This window comes from Rana temporaria, chromosome 6 (assembly GCF_905171775.1).
Source record: "Rana temporaria chromosome 6, aRanTem1.1, whole genome shotgun sequence".
Taxonomy (NCBI): domain Eukaryota; kingdom Metazoa; phylum Chordata; class Amphibia; order Anura; family Ranidae; genus Rana; species Rana temporaria.
In genome coordinates this window covers 1-15317 of record NC_053494.1, presented here as the reverse complement: position 1 = coordinate 15317, position 15317 = coordinate 1, and the positions used below count along the sequence as shown (strand labels likewise).

The 15317-nt window shown below is 60.4% G+C and overlaps 3 protein-coding genes across 4 annotated transcripts in view; 2 read left to right on the top strand and 1 right to left on the bottom strand.

Moving 5' to 3' along the window:
- The window catches only part of SLC5A2 (solute carrier family 5 member 2), a 64010-nt gene extending 62252 nt beyond the window's left edge, over positions 1–1758 (top strand). The window contains exons 14-15 of one of the 2 annotated variants that reach the window (XM_040355794.1): positions 1212–1275; positions 1580–1758. In XM_040355794.1, the coding sequence (XP_040211728.1) occupies positions 1212–1275; positions 1580–1743 (228 nt within the window). In that variant the 3' untranslated portion in view covers positions 1744–1758. Of the gene's footprint in view, positions 1–1211; positions 1475–1579 lie in introns of those variants that run through there. The other variant, XM_040355793.1, reaches the window with a different exon arrangement.
- RPUSD4 (RNA pseudouridine synthase D4) lies at positions 1404–11981 on the bottom strand. The gene is given in 8 exon segments (XM_040355795.1): positions 1404–1899; positions 1901–2005; positions 2608–2705; positions 2838–2985; positions 9305–9398; positions 9472–9673; positions 11661–11763; positions 11841–11981. Coding segments are annotated over 8 exon segments (960 nt in total). The 5' UTR covers positions 11925–11981; the 3' UTR covers positions 1404–1773.
- Positions 11982–12980: 999 nt separating this feature from the next.
- On the top strand, positions 12981–14943 carry LOC120942719 (extensin-3-like; the record flags this gene model as incomplete). The annotated part of the gene is made up of 1 exon (XM_040355645.1): positions 12981–14943. A coding segment is annotated over exon 1 (1963 nt), but the record flags the coding sequence as incomplete, so codon positions are not given.
- Positions 14944–15317: the final 374 nt, after the last annotated feature.

Genomic DNA, 15317 nt, shown 5'->3' with positions numbered 1-15317 from the left:
TAGTGGGGGTGTCAGGGGCTGTAGTGAGGGTGTCGGGGGCTGTAGTGGGGGTGTCGGGGGCTGTCGGGGGCTGTAGTGGGGGTGTCGGGGACTGTAGTGGGGGTGTCGGGGGCTGTAGTGGGGGTGTCGGGGGCTGTAGTGGGGGTGTCGGGGGCTGTAGTGGGGGTGTCAGGGGCTGTAGTGGGGGTGTCGGGGACTGTAGTGGGGGTGTCGGGGGCTGTAGTGAGGGTGTCGGGGACTGTAGTGGGGGTGTCGGGGGCTGTAGTGAGGGTGTCGGGGACTGTAGTGGGGGTGTCGGGGACTGTAGTGGGGGTGTCGGGGGCTGTAGTGGGGGTGTGGGGGACTGTAGTGGGGGTGTCGGGGGCTGTAGTGGGGGTGTCGGGGACTGTAGTGGGGGTGTCGGGGACTGTAGTGGGGGTGTCGGGGGCTGTAGTGGGGGTGTCGGGGGCTGTAGTGGGGGTGTCGGGGACTGTAGTGGGGGTATGTCCTTACTCGCGAGTGTATGTAAAGTGAGTGTACTTAAAGCGGGGTATGCCTGCACCACATAACCAATAAATAAATGATAAAGCTGCAATTATAACGGTGAACTAAACCAGACAAAGATATATATATATATAATAATGCGCTAGATCAACTGATCAAGTGAAGTGTCAACACATCAAAAAATACTGGAGGAGAAAAACAATACAAAGAAAAATGAGTTCCACAATTCATTAGTATATAGTCCCTTGATGCTGCAACCCCTTCCCGGACAATCAAACTGGTCAGGTCAGAGTGTGCTTTTCACCAGGTATTCAATGCTCAAATATGCGCATATCGTCACTAGACACGTGACTTATTGACCCATGAATAAGTCACGTGTCTAGTGACGATACGCGTGGGGGAGGAGCTTGAGTGACGGGACGCACGGAGGTGTCGGATGAGGAGCCTGACACGCACATACGTTGCAGCCTTATTACTATTGAGGATTGGTGAGTGATATTCTGTGAGACGCCAGTATTCCATCATACGCTATCACACTATTGGTGGAAAGCACACTCTGACCTGACCAGTTTGATTGTGTATGTGTGATCCGGGAAGGGGTTTTTATGGGGACACTGGGGGGCGGTCCCAGCAAAGCTTTGTCCAATCACCTGAAGGTATATAACCCTCTAGTATTTGTATTGATGGTTCAGGAATCTCATTGGTCGATAACGTTTCTCATCCCACAGTTGTATCGCTTGGTGTTCAGCCTTCGGCACAGCCAGGAGCCGCGGGAGGAGATGGAGAAGCCAGGTAATGTGACCAATCACACGCCAGCACTGCCACCAACCAATCACAGACACCGGCATCTCTGTCAGGTGTACAGATCACACGGGAATTACCCCGGGAAGAGGCGGAGACAATGATAATCACATGACACGCAACGTTTATTGAGTTCATTTATTATTATGGGTACCAGACTCCTCCTCCTCCTCAGAGGGTGTGGTCAGCAGCCATTCTTCCAGGACTCTGGCCGATTATATACAGTCACAGACAGTTCTTATTACAGGTGAAGCATATAATGATCTGATGCGATTCCTTGTTCTCTCCACAGGAGGCGCTCCAGAGAGGGGCCCCTCCCCCGCTCTGCCAGACATCCAGGAGGGCCCCTCCCCCGCTCTGCCAGACATCCAGGAGGACCCCAGAGATGCACGGCTGGTCAATGCGCACGCCGTGGTCATGATGAGTTGCGCCATCTTCCTGTGGGCGTACTACGCCTGACTCCGCCCATTTCTGCCTTGTGTCGGGGAATTAGGAGGAGCCTTCATCCGGGGGGAGGGGAATGTCCTGCAGGCTCTGGGGAGAGAATTTCAGTCTGCGAAGGGCACTCAGGAAGTGTTTGGGGGGTGCACAGCGTAACACCAGGGGGGGGGTCCTCCGGAGACAACTGGAGGGTGATCTGAGCGGCGTGAAGGTGAAGAAGAAGAGAGCGCGACTGGGGGGAGGGGATTCCGAGAGAGCGCAACACCGGCGCCGGAAGTTTCTGAAGAAATCAGAGAAGAATGAAGATAAAGATTCTGCTGTGTCATGTACAAGGCCCCGCCCCCGCCGAGTGATGAACTATAACAAGGCCCCGCCCCCGCTGAGTGATGAACTATAACAAGGCCCTGCTGTGTCATGTACAAGGCCCCGCCCCCGCTGAGTGATGAACTATAACAAGGCCCCGCCCCCGCTGAGTGATGAACTATAACAAGGCCCTGCTGTGTCATGTACAAGGCCCCGCCCCCGCTGAGTGATGAACTATAACAAGGCACCACCCCTGCTGTTTCATGTACTATGTGTAATTAGCCCTGACCCCACGGTGTAGTGTACTTTGTATAATAAACAAGGCCACGCCCTCAATGTGTGATGTACTGTGTAACAAGGCCCCACCCCCTGAGTGTTGTGCTATGTGTAATTGGCCCCGCCCCTAAGATGTGATAAATGTGGCCCCACCCCTATGTGATTTACTCTGTATAATAAATGTGGCCCGCCCCTGCTGTGTGATGAAAAAGGCCCCGCCCATCATAGTGTTTTCCTGATCACATGGTATACCCCTCCCCGGCATTTCTGGGGGTGAAGGAGGGGGAGGGTCAGCAATCTTACCTGAGGGGCCAGGCGCCCCCAGTGGGAGTATTTGTGGTCCCCTAGGATGGGGCAGTTCAGGGCCAGAGCCATGTGACTTCTCAGCTGGTGCTTCACCCCTACAGAGAAGAGAGAGAGACCTGTGTGAGACGCCCCCGCTGGAAGCTGCTGCCACGCCCCCAATCCTGGGGGGCAGAGAGGGGGAGGGGGGATATATGGGGCCCAGAGAGGGGGGGAGGGGGAAGGCCGACCTGTGAGTGGCCGCAGCTCCAGCAGTGAGACTCCCGATGATTTCTCCAGAGTGCGGTATTGGGTGACGGCCTCGTGGGCGGAGCGGCTGACCCGGAACCTCTGTACTGAGCCGTCCGAAGAAACCCGGAACCTCGGGCACAGCGCCATCTACAGGGAGAGAGAGAAAGTCAGCAACCCCCCCCCCCCCAATATAGGGAAAGGAGGGGGAGAGAGAGAGAGAGTCAGCAACCCCCCCCCCCCCCCAAATACAGGGAAAGGAGGGGGAGAGAGAGTCAGCAACCCCCCCCCCCCCCAAATACAGGGAAAGGAGGGGGAGAGAGTCAGCAACCCCCCATCCCCCCCCCCAATATAGGGAAAGGAGGGGGAGAGAGAGTCAGCAACCCCCCATCCCCCCCCCCAATATAGGGAAAGGAGGGGGAGAGAGTCAGCAACCCCCCATCCCCCCCCAATATAGGGAAAGGAGGGGGGGAGAGAGTCAGCAACCCCCCATCCCCCCCCCCAATATAGGGAAAGGAGGGGGAGAGAGAGTCAGCAACCCCCCCCCCCCCCCCCCAATATAGGGAAAGGAGGGGGAGAGAGTCAGCAACCCCCCATCCCCCCCCCCCAATATAGGGAAAGGAGGGGAAGAGAGAGTCAGCAACCCCCCATCCCCCCCCCCAATATAGGGAAAGGAGGGAAGAGAGAGTCAGCAACCCCCCATCCCCCCCCCCCATCCAGGGAAAGGAGGGGGAGAGAGAGAGTCAGCAACCCCCCATCCCCCCCCCCAATATAGGGAAAGGAGGGGGAGAGAGTCAGCACCCCCCCCCCCCCCCCCAATATAGGGAAAGGAGGGGGAGAGAGAGAGTCAGCAACCCCCCATCCCCCCCCCAATATAGGGAAAGGAGGGGGAGAGAGAGAGAGTCAGCAACCCCCCATCCCCCCCCAATATAGGGAAAGGAGGGGGAGAGAGAGAGTCAGCAACCCCCCATCCCCCCCCAATATAGGGAAAGGAGGGGGAGAGAGAGTCAGCAACCCCCCATCCCCCCCCCCAATATAGGGAAAGGAGGGGGAGAGAGAGAGTCAGCAACCCCCCATCCCCCCCCCAATATAGGGAAAGGAGGGGGAGAGAGAGTCAGCAACCCCCCATCCCCCCCCCCCAATATAGGGAAAGGAGGGGGAGAGAGAGAGAGTCAGCAACCCCCCATCCCCCCCCCCAATATAGGGAAAGGAGGGGGAGAGAGAGAGAGTCAGCAACCCCCCATCCCCCCCCCCAATATAGGGAAAGGAGGGGGAGAGAGAGAGAGTCAGCAACCCCCCATCCCCCCCCCCAATATAGGGAAAGGAGGGGGAGAGAGAGAGAGTCAGCAACCCCCCATCCCCCCCCCCCAATATAGGGAAAGGAGGGGGAGAGAGAGTCAGCAACCCCCATCCCCCCCCCCAATATAGGGAAAGGAGGGGGGAGAGAGTCAGCAACCCCCCATCCCCCCCAATATAGGGAAAGGAGGGGGAGAGAGAGTCAGCAACCCCCCATCCCCCCCCCAATATAGGGAAAGGAGGGGAAGAGAGAGTCAGCAACCCCCATCCCCCCCAATATAGGGAAAGGAGGGGGAGAGAGAGTCAGCAACCCCCATCCCCCCCAATATAGGGAAAGGAGGGAAGAGAGAGTCAGCAACCCCCCATCCCCCCCCCCCAATACAGGGAAAGGAGGGGGAGAGAGAGAGTCAGCAACCCCCCCCCCCCCCCCCCAATATAGGGAAAGGAGGGGGAGAGAGAGAGTCAGCAACCCCCCATCCCCCCCCCCCAATATAGGGAAAGGAGGGGGAGAGAGAGAGTCAGCAACCCCCCATCCCCCCCCCCCATATAGGGAAAGGAGGGGGAGAGAGAGAGTCAGCAACCCCCCATCCCCCCCCCCAATATAGGGAAAGGAGGGGGAGAGAGAGTCAGCAACCCCCCATCCCCCCCCCCAATATAGGGAAAGGAGGGGGGAGAGAGTCAGCAACCCCCCATCCCCCCCAATATAGGGAAAGGAGGGGGAGAGAGAGTCAGCAACCCCCCATCCCCCCCCCCAATATAGGGAAAGGAGGGGAAGAGAGAGTCAGCAACCCCCATCCCCCCCAATATAGGGAAAGGAGGGAAGAGAGAGTCAGCAACCCCCATCCCCCCCAATATAGGGAAAGGAGGGAAGAGAGAGTCAGCAACCCCCCACCCCCCCCCCCCAATACAGGGAAAGGAGGGGGAGAGAGAGAGTCAGCAACCCCCCATCCCCCCCCCCAATACAGGGAAAGGAGGGGGAGAGAGAGAGTCAGCAACCCCCCATCCCCCCCCCCAATATAGGGAAAGGAGGGGGAGAGAGAGAGTCAGCAACCCCCCATCCCCCCCCCCCAATATAGGGAAAGGAGGGGGAGAGAGAGAGTCAGCAACCCCCCATCCCCCCCCCCAATATAGGGAAAGGAGGGGGAGAGAGAGAGTCAGCAACCCCCCCTCCCCCCCCCCAATATAGGGAAAGGGGGGGGAGAGAGAGTCAGCAACCCCCCCCCCCCCCCCCCAATATAGGGAAAGGAGGGAAGAGAGAGTCAGCAACCCCCCATCCCCCCCCCCAATATAGGGAAAGGAGGGGGAGAGAGAGAGAGTCAGCAACCCCCCCCCCCCCCCCAATATAGGGAAAGGAGGGGGAGAGAGTCAGCAACCCCCCATCCCCCCCCCCAATATAGGGAAAGGAGGGGGAGAGAGAGTCAGCAACCCCCCATCCCCCCCCCCCAATACAGGGAAAGGAGGGAAGAGAGAGTCAGCAACCCCCCATCCCCCCCCCCAATACAGGGAAAGGAGGGGGAGAGAGAGAGTCAGCAACCCCCCATCCCCCCCCCCCAATATAGGGAAAGGAGGGAAGAGAGAGTCAGCAACCCCCCCCCCCCCCCCCCCAATATAGGGAAAGGAGGGGGAGAGAGAGAGAGTCAGCAACCCCCCATCCCCCCCCCCAATATAGGGAAAGGAGGGGGAGAGAGAGAGTCAGCAACCCCCCACCCCCCCCCCCAATATAGGGAAAGGAGGGGGAGAGAGAGAGTCAGCAACCCCCCATCCCCCCCCCCAATATAGGGAAAGGAGGGGGAGAGAGAGAGTCAGCAACCCCCCATCCCCCCCCCCAATATAGGGAAAGGAGGGGGAGAGAGTCAGCAACCCCCCATCCCCCCCCCCAATATAGGGAAAGGAGGGGGAGAGAGAGAGTCAGCAACCCCCCATCCCCCCCCCCAATATAGGGAAAGGAGGGGGAGAGAGAGAGTCAGCAACCCCCCACCCCCCCCCCCAATATAGGGAAAGGAGGGAAGAGAGAGTCAGCAACCCCCCATCCCCCCCCCCAATACAGGGAAAGGGGGGGGAGAGAGAGAGTCAGCAACCCCCCATCCCCCCCCCCAATATAGGGAAAGGAGGGGAAGAGAGAGAGTCAGCAACCCCCCCCCCCCCCCCCCAATACAGGGAAAGGAGGGGGAGAGAGAGAGTCAGCAACCCCCCATCCCCCCCCAATATAGGGAAAGGAGGGGGAGAGAGAGAGTCAGCAACCCCCCATCCCCCCCCCCAATATAGGGAAAGGAGGGGAAGAGAGAGAGTCAGCAACCCCCCATCCCCCCCCCCAATATAGGGAAAGGAGGGGGAGAGAGAGAGTCAGCAACCCCCCATCCCCCCCCCCAATATAGGGAAAGGAGGGGGAGAGAGAGAGTCAGCAACCCCCCATCCCCCCCCCAATATAGGGAAAGGAGGGGAAGAGAGAGAGTCAGCAACCCCCACCCCCCCCCCAATATAGGGAAAGGAGGGGGAGAGAGTCAGCAACCCCCCATCCCCCCCCCCAATATAGGGAAAGGAGGGGAAGAGAGAGTCAGCAACCCCCCATCCCCCCCCCAATATAGGGAAAGGAGGGGGAGAGAGAGAGTCAGCAACCCCCCATCCCCCCCCCCAATATAGGGAAAGGAGGGGAAGAGAGAGTCAGCAACCCCCCATCCCCCCCCCAATATAGGGAAAGGAGGGGGAGAGAGAGAGAGTCAGCAACCCCCCATCCCCCCCCCCAATATAGGGAAAGGAGGGGGAGAGAAAGTCAGCAACCCCCCATCCCCCCCCCCAATATAGGGAAAGGAGGGGGAGAGAGAGAGAGTCAGCAACCCCCCCCCCAATATAGGGAAAGGAGGGGGAGAGAAAGTCAGCAACCCCCCATCCCCCCCCCCAATATAGGGAAAGGAGGGGGAGAGAGAGAGAGTCAGCAACCCCCCCCCCCCAATATAGGGAAAGGAGGGGGAGAGAAGGATGGGGGTGTGTGGGGGAAGGGAAAATTATGGGGGGGGGGTAGAGGGAGACAAACATAATTGGGGGAAAGGGGAGGAATGTGATTTAGAGGGGGGGGGGGGGGGTGAGGAACGGCACCTCCCTGTGGGAGGGGGGATGGGAGGGGCAGAGGGTTCAGAACATGGGGGGAGGGGGGATGATGGGAAGGGACCTCCCTGTGGGAGGGGCAGAGGGTTCAGAACATGGCGGGGGAGGGGGGGATGATGGGAAGGGACCTCCCTGTGGGCGGGGAGATGATGGGAAGGGACCTCCCTGTGGGCGGGGAGATGATGGGAAGGGACCTCCCTGTGGGAGGGGGGATGATGGGAAGGGACCTCCCTGTGGGAGGGGGGATGATGGGAAAGGACCTCCCTGTGGGAGGGGGGATGATGGGAAGGGACCTCCCTGTGGGAGGGGGGATGATGGGAAGGGACCTCCCTGTGGGAGGGGAGATGATGGGAAGGGACCTCCCTGTGGGAGGGGAGATGATGGGAAGGGACCTCCCTGTGGGAGGGGAGATGATGGGAAGGGACCTCCCTGTGGGAGGGGGGATGATGGGAAGGGACCTCCCTGTGGGAGGGGGGATGATGGGAAAGGACCTCCCTGTGGGAGGGGGGATGATGGGAAGGGACCTCCCTGTGGGCGGGGAGATGATGGGAAGGGACCTCCCTGTGGGAGGGGAGATGATGGGAAGGGACCTCCCTGTGGGAGGGGAGATGATGGGAAGGGACCTCCCTGTGGGAGGGGGGATGATGGGAAGGGACCTCCCTGTGGGAGGGGGGATGATGGGAAGGGACCTCCCTGTGGGAGGGGGGATGATGGGAAGGGACCTCCCTGTGGGCGGGGAGATGATGGGAAGGGACCTCCCTGTGGGAGGGGGGATGATGGGAAGGGACCTCCCTGTGGGCGGGGAGATGATGGGAAGGGACCTCCCTGTGGGAGGGGGGATGATGGGAAGGGACCTCCCTGTGGGAGGGGGGATGATGGGAAGGGACCTCCCTGTGGGAGGGGGGATGATGGGAAAGGACCTCCCTGTGGGAGGGGGGATGATGGGAAGGGACCTCCCTGTGGGAGGGGAGATGATGGGAAGGGACCTCCCTGTGGGAGGGGAGATGATGGGAAGGGACCTCCCTGTGGGAGGGGGGATGATGGGAAAGGACCTCCCTGTGGGAGGGGGGATGATGGGAAGGGACCTCCCTGTGGACGGGGAGATGATGGGAAGGGACCTCCCTGTGGGCGGGGAGATGATGGGAAGGGACCTCCCTGTGGGAGGGGGGATGATGGGAAGGGACCTCCCTGTGGGAGGGGGGATGATGGGAAAGGACCTCCCTGTGGGAGGGGGGATGATGGGAAGGGACCTCCCTGTGGGAGGGGAGATGATGGGAAGGGACCTCCCTGTGGGAGGGGGGATGATGGGAAGGGACCTCCCTGTGGGAGGGGCAGAGGGTTCAGAACATGGTGTGGGAGGGGGGATGATGGGAAGGGACCTCCCTGTGGGAGGGGGGATGATGGGAAGGGACCTCCCTGTGGGAGGGGAGATGATGGGAAGGGACCTCCCTGTGGGAGGGGGGATGATGGGAAGGGACCTCCCTGTGGGAGGGGAGATGATGGGAAGGGACCTCCCTGTGGGAGGGGGGATGATGGGAAGGGACCTCCCTGTGGGAGGGGGGATGATGGGAAGGGACCTCCCTGTGGGCGGGGAGATGATGGGAAGGGACCTCCCTGTGGGAGGGGGGATGATGGGAAGGGACCTCCCTGTGGGAGGGGGGATGATGGGAAGGGACCTCCCTGTGGGCGGGGAGATGATGGGAAGGGACCTCCCTGTGGGAGGGGGGATGATGGGAAGGGACCTCCCTGTGGGCGGGGAGATGATGGGAAGGGACCTCCCTGTGGGAGGGGGGATGATGGGAAGGGACCTCCCTGTGGGAGGGGAGATGATGGGAAGGGACCTCTCTGTGGGAGGGGGGATGATGGGAAGGGACCTCCCTGTGGGAGGGGAGATGATGGGAAGGGACCTCTCTGTGGGAGGGGGGATGATGGGAAGGGACCTCCCTGTGGGAGGGGGGATGATGGGAAGGGACCTCCCTGTGGGAGGGGAGATGATGGGAAGGGACCTCCCTGTGGGAGGGGGGATGATGGGAAGGGACCTCCCTGTGGGAGGGGCGATGGGAAGTCTCACCTTGAAGTGTTTCTGTGGCCCCGGCGTCTCCTTCTCTATGAGGGGGATGTCCAGGATCCCCTCTGGGGGGGTTGGGGCCCCCACACACAGGGCCCTGTAGAAGACACAGAGTGATGAGTTGGGGAAGGGGGAAGGGGGAAGGGGAGAGGTGGGGGAGGGGTTCTCACCAGTAGACTCGGGACATCCGGTGCTCCCGCAGAGCTCGCTGGACCCGGTCGGCAGATCCGGCGCTCTGGGCGAGGAGTAACGCCCCGCTGCTGTCCTTATCCAACCGGTGACAGATCCGCAGAGGCTCCGCCCCTCCACCGAACAAGGACCGCGACAACGCCGGGAGCAAGGACACCACACTGCGCTCCACTCCGGGGCCCCCTGATACAGGAGGGAGGGGTCAGAGGGGGGAGGGTTTAGTCATTGAGAAGGGGGAGTGTGGTTGGTCATGTAGCTGGGGGCGGGGTCTGTGATGTGGTAGGAGGGGGCGGGGTCAGTCTATGTGGCAGGAGAGGGCGGGGTCAGTCATGTGGTAGGAGGGGGCGGGGTAAGTCATGTGGTAGGAGGGGCGGGGTCAGTCATGTGGTAGGAGGGGGAGGGGTCAGTCTATGTGGTAGGAGAGGGCGGGGTCAGTCTATGTGGTAGGAGGGGGCGGGGTCAGTCATGTAGGAGGGGGCGGGGTCAGTCATGTAGGAGGGGGAGGGGTCAGTCTATGTGGTAGGAGGGGGCGGGGTCAGTCATGTGGTAGGAGGGGGCGGGGTCAGTCTATGTGGTAGGAGGGGGCGGGGTCAGTCATGTGGTAGGAGGGGGAGGAGTCAGTCTATGTGGTAGGAGGGGACGGGGTCAGTCTATGCGGTAGGAGGGGGCGGGGTCAGTCATGTAGGAGGGGGCGGGGTCAGTCATGTAGGAGGGGGCGGGGTCAGTCATGTGGTAGGAGGGGGCGGGGTCAGTCATGTAGGAGGGGGCGGGATCAGTCATGTGGTAGGAGGGGGCGGGGTCAGTCTATGCGGTAGGAGGAGTCAGTCATGTAGGAGGGGCGGAGTCAGTGATGTGGTAGGAGGGGTCAGTCTATGTGATAGGGGGCGGGGTCAGTCTATGTGGCAGGAGGGGGCGGGGTCAGTCATGTAGGAGGGGGCGGGGTCAGTCATGTAGGAGGGGGCGGGGTCAGTCTATGTGGTAGGAGGGGGCGGGGTCAGTCTATATGGTAGGAGGGGGCGGGGTCAGTCTATGCGGTAGGAGGGGGCGAGGTCAGTCATGTAGGAGGGGGCGGGGTCAGTCATGTAGGAGGGGGGGGGGTCAGTCATGTGGTAGGAGGGGGCGGGATCAGTCATGTGGCAGGAGGGGGCGGGGTCAGTCATGTAGGAGGGGGCGGGGTCAGTCATGTGGTAGGAGGGGGCGGGGTCAGTCATGTAGGAGGGGGCGGGATCAGTCATGTGGCAGGAGGGGGCGGGGTCAGTCATGTGGTAGGAGGGGGCGGGGTCAGTCTATGCGGTAGGAGGAGTCAGTCATGTAGGAGGGGCGGAGTCAGTGATGTGGTAGGAGGGGGCGGGGTCAGTCTATGCGGTAGGAGGAGTCAGTCATGTAGGAGGGGCGGAGTCAGTGATGTGGTAGGAGGGGTCAGTCTATGTGATAGGGGGCGGGGTCAGTCTATGTGGTAGGAGGAGTCAGTCTATGTGGGTGGGGTCAGTGATGTAGAGGGGCGGGGTCAGTCTATGCGGTAGGAGGAGTCAGTCATGTAGGAGGGGCGGAGTCAGTGATGTGGTAGGAGGGGTCAGTCTATGTGATAGGGGGCGGGGTCAGTCTATGTGGTAGGAGGAGTCAGTCTATGTGGGTGGGGTCAGTGATGTAGAGGGGCGGGGTCAGTCTATGCGGTAGGAGGAGTCAGTCTATGTGGGTGGGGTCAGTGATGTAGAGGGGCGGGGTCAGTCTATGCGGTAGGAGGAAACAGTCATGTAGGAGGGGCGGAGTCAGTCATGTGGTAGGAGGAGTCAGTCATGTAGGAGGGGCGGGGTCAGTCATGTAGGAGGGGCGGGGTCAGTCTATGTGATAGGGGGCGGGGTCAGTCTATGTGGTAGGAGGAGTCAGTCTATGTGGGTGGGGTCAGTGATGTAGAGGGGCGGGGTCAGTCTATGCGGTAGGAGGAGTCAGTCTATGTGGGTGGGGTCAGTGATGTAGAGGGGCGGGGTCAGTCTATGCGGTAGGAGGAAACAGTCATGTAGGAGGGGCGGAGTCAGTCATGTGGTAGGAGGAGTCAGTCATGTAGGAGGGGCGGGGTCAGTCATGTGGTAGGAGGAGTCAGTCATGTAGGAGGGGCGGGGTCAGTCTATGTGGTAGGAGGAGTCAGTCTATGTGGGCGGGGCGATCTCACCATGGGTGGGCAGTCCGGACGGTTTGTTGATGAGGATAAGCCCCGCCTCTCCGGGGAGTGGCCAGCTCCGGAGGTCTCTCACGGTCGGACTTCTCGGTGTTATCTGTGGAGAGAGGGGGAGGGGAGGTGAGAGACGTGTAATGAGAACTGTCCGTTCTCCGGGGGGGCGGGGACAATCACCTGACTCCGCCCAGACAAGATCTTCTCCGCTCTCAGCCGCTCCGCCAATCTCCGGGCCCCGCGTGTCCCCCCGGCCGCCGCCATCTTCTCCGGCGCACTCCGATGACGTCACAACCGCGTCCTCGGTGGGTGTATTACCTGTGCGCGTGCACGAGAAGTCCGCCGTTTGATCTGTCCGCAGTGCGCCTGCGCGGGAACAATGGATGGGCGTGACCTTTGTTCTGCGGACCAATCAGATGGGGGTAAATGTCGCGCATGCGCAGTGTGGCGGGGAGAGATTTCTTTCTATATCCCGAATATCATTCCGTGAGGTGCAATCAGTGATAATAATACATCCCCAAATGTACAAGAGCCACCTCATGACTATGCGTTTCAAATCCTTTCCACCTGACTTCCGCGTTTGCGTTCCATCTGCCGGAAGCCTGCGCGCTCCCTCTGCTGGTTTCCTGTAAGAACTGCAAAAACCAGCGAAGTCGGCGGCCAATCAGCGGCTGAGCAGGCGTGGCGTTTTTCTGTCCCCGGTTGCTGTTGCCACGCTCGGAGGAAGAGGAAAGGCAGGCCGACCAGAAGAGCGCCGATCGCTTGGAACGCAAAACCCGGAAGAGGTTGTAGATGAGAAGAAAACACTTCCTGATCTTGGGAGGATGTGGTGGTGATAGTCCTGTTGTTGTTGTTGTGACCGGAGGGGGAGCTGTAAAGGGATTGGGGGACCTTAGTAAGTAAGATCTGCTCATTCATCACTGAGCCTTGGCTGGTGTATCCGGTGACGGTGGAAAGGCGCGATGGTGGAAAGGCGCGACGTCGTTCTTTATTACGTCGCTAGAAGGGTGATGGAATTGTTGGTGGGAATTTGGTGTTATAAAGAGAGAATTGCAGGGAATGAGAATTTTAAACTTTAAGCAGCTGAATGGGAGAATTATTCCAACTCTGCTACTTTGGTCTTAAGTTTGAAATTCCCGTTCCAATTTCCTGTAATTCTCTCTTTATTGAGTAGACCCTAAAATCTGATAAGTAGGCGGAGATTATGCGGAGTGGGTGGAGCTTCGGGGAAGTGAGTGCGGTAATTCATTAATAGCTGCGCTGCAAAGTGTCCCTGGAATTTTTTTTCAAATGTTGGCAACTATAATACAGTGTACCAAGATGTCCGCCCTTCTATTCCCTCCCCCATATCACACCGACTCCGCCCTCCCCTATATCACACCGACTCCGCCCTCCCCATATCACACCGACTCCGCCCTCCCCTATATCACACCGACTCCGCCCTCCCCATATCACACCGACTCCGCCCTCCCCTATATCACACCGACTCCGCCCTCCCTATATCACACCGACTCCGCCCTCCCCTATATCACACCGACTCCGCCCTCCCCCACATCACACCAACTCCGCCCTCCCCTATATCACACCGACTCCGCCCTCATCCATATCACACCGACTCCGCCCTCCCCTATATCACACCGACTCCGCCCTCCCCTATATCACACCGACTCCGCCCTCCCCATATCACACCGACTCCGCCCTCCCCTATATCACACCGACTCCGCCCTCCCCTATATCACACCGACTCCGCCCTCCCCATATCACACCCACTCCGCCCTCCCCTATATCACACCGACTCCGCCCTCATCCATATCACACCGACTCCGCCCTCCCCTATATCACACCGACTCCGCCCTCCCCTATATCACACCGACTCCGCCCTCCCCTATATCACACCGACTCCGCCCTCATCCATATCACACCGACTCCGCCCTCCCCTATATCACACCGACTCCGCCCTCCCCTATATCACACCGACTCCGCCCTCCCCATATCACACCGACTCCGCCCTCCCCTATATCACACCGACTCCGCCCTCATCCATATCACACCGACTCCGCCCTCCCCTATATCACACCGACTCCGCCCTCCCCTATATCACACCGACTCCGCCCTCATCCATATCACACCGACTCCGCCCTCCCCTATATCACACCGACTCCGCCCTCCCCATATCACACCGACTCCGCCCTCCCCTATATCACACCGACTCCGCCCTCATCCATATCACACCGACTCCGCCCTCCCCTATATCACACCCGACTCCGCCCTCCCCTATATCACACCGACTCCGCCCTCATCCATATCACACCGACTCCGCCCTCCCCTATATCACACCGACTCCGCCCTCCCCCATATCACACCCGACTCCGCCCTCCCCTATATCACACCGACTCCGCCCTCCCCTATATCACACCGACTCCGCCCTCCCCTATATCACACCGACTCCGCCCTCCCCTATATCACACCGACTCCGCCCTCCCCTATATCACACCGACTCCGCCCTCCCCTATATCACACCGACTCCGCCCTCCCCTATATCACACCGACTCCGCCCTCCCCTATATCACACCGACTCCGCCCTTCCCTATATCACACCGACTCCGCCCTCCCCTATATCACACCCGACTCCGCCCTCCCCTATATCACACCGACTCCGCCCTCCCCTATATCACACCGACTCCGCCCTCCCCTATATCACACCGACTCCGCCCTCCCCTATATCACACCGACTCCGCCCTCATCCATATCACACCGACTCCGCCCTCCCCTATATCACACCGACTCCGCCCTCCCCTATATCACACCGACTCCGCCCTTCCCTATATCACACCGACTCCGCCCTCCCCTATATCACACCAACTCCGCCCTCCCCCATATCACACCGACTCCGCCCTCCCCCATATCACACCGACTCCGCCCTCCCCTATATCACACCGACTCCGCCCTCCCCTATATCACACCGACTCCGCCCTCCCCCATATCACACCCGACTCCGCCCTCCCCTATATCATACCCCGACTCCACCCTCCCCTATATCACACCGACTCCGCCCTCCCCTATATCATACCCCGACTCCACCCTCCCCTATATCACACCGACTCCGCCCTCCCCTATATCACACAGACTCCGCCCTCCCCCATATCACACCGACTCCACCCTCCCCTATATCACACCGACTCCGCCCTCCCCATATCACCCCGACTCCGCCCTCCCTATATCACACCGACTCCGCCCTCCCCTATATCACCCGACTCCGCCCTCCCCTATATCACCCGACTCCGCCCTTCTACATCCTCCCCTATATCACACCGACTCCGCCCTCCCCTATATCACACCCGACTCTGCCCTCCCCTATATCACACCGACTCCGCCCTCCCCTATATCACACCGACTCCGCCCTCCCCTATATCACAACGACTCCGCCCTCCCCTATATCACACCCGACTCCGCCCTCCCCTATATCACACCCGACTCCGCCCTCCCCTATATCACACCCGACTCCGCCCTCCCCTATATCACACCCGACTCCGCCCTCCCCTATATCACACCCGACTCCGCCCTCCCCTATATCACACCGACTCCGCCCTCCCCTATATCACACCCGACTCCGCCCTCCCCTATATCACACCGACTCCGCCCTCCCCTATATCACAC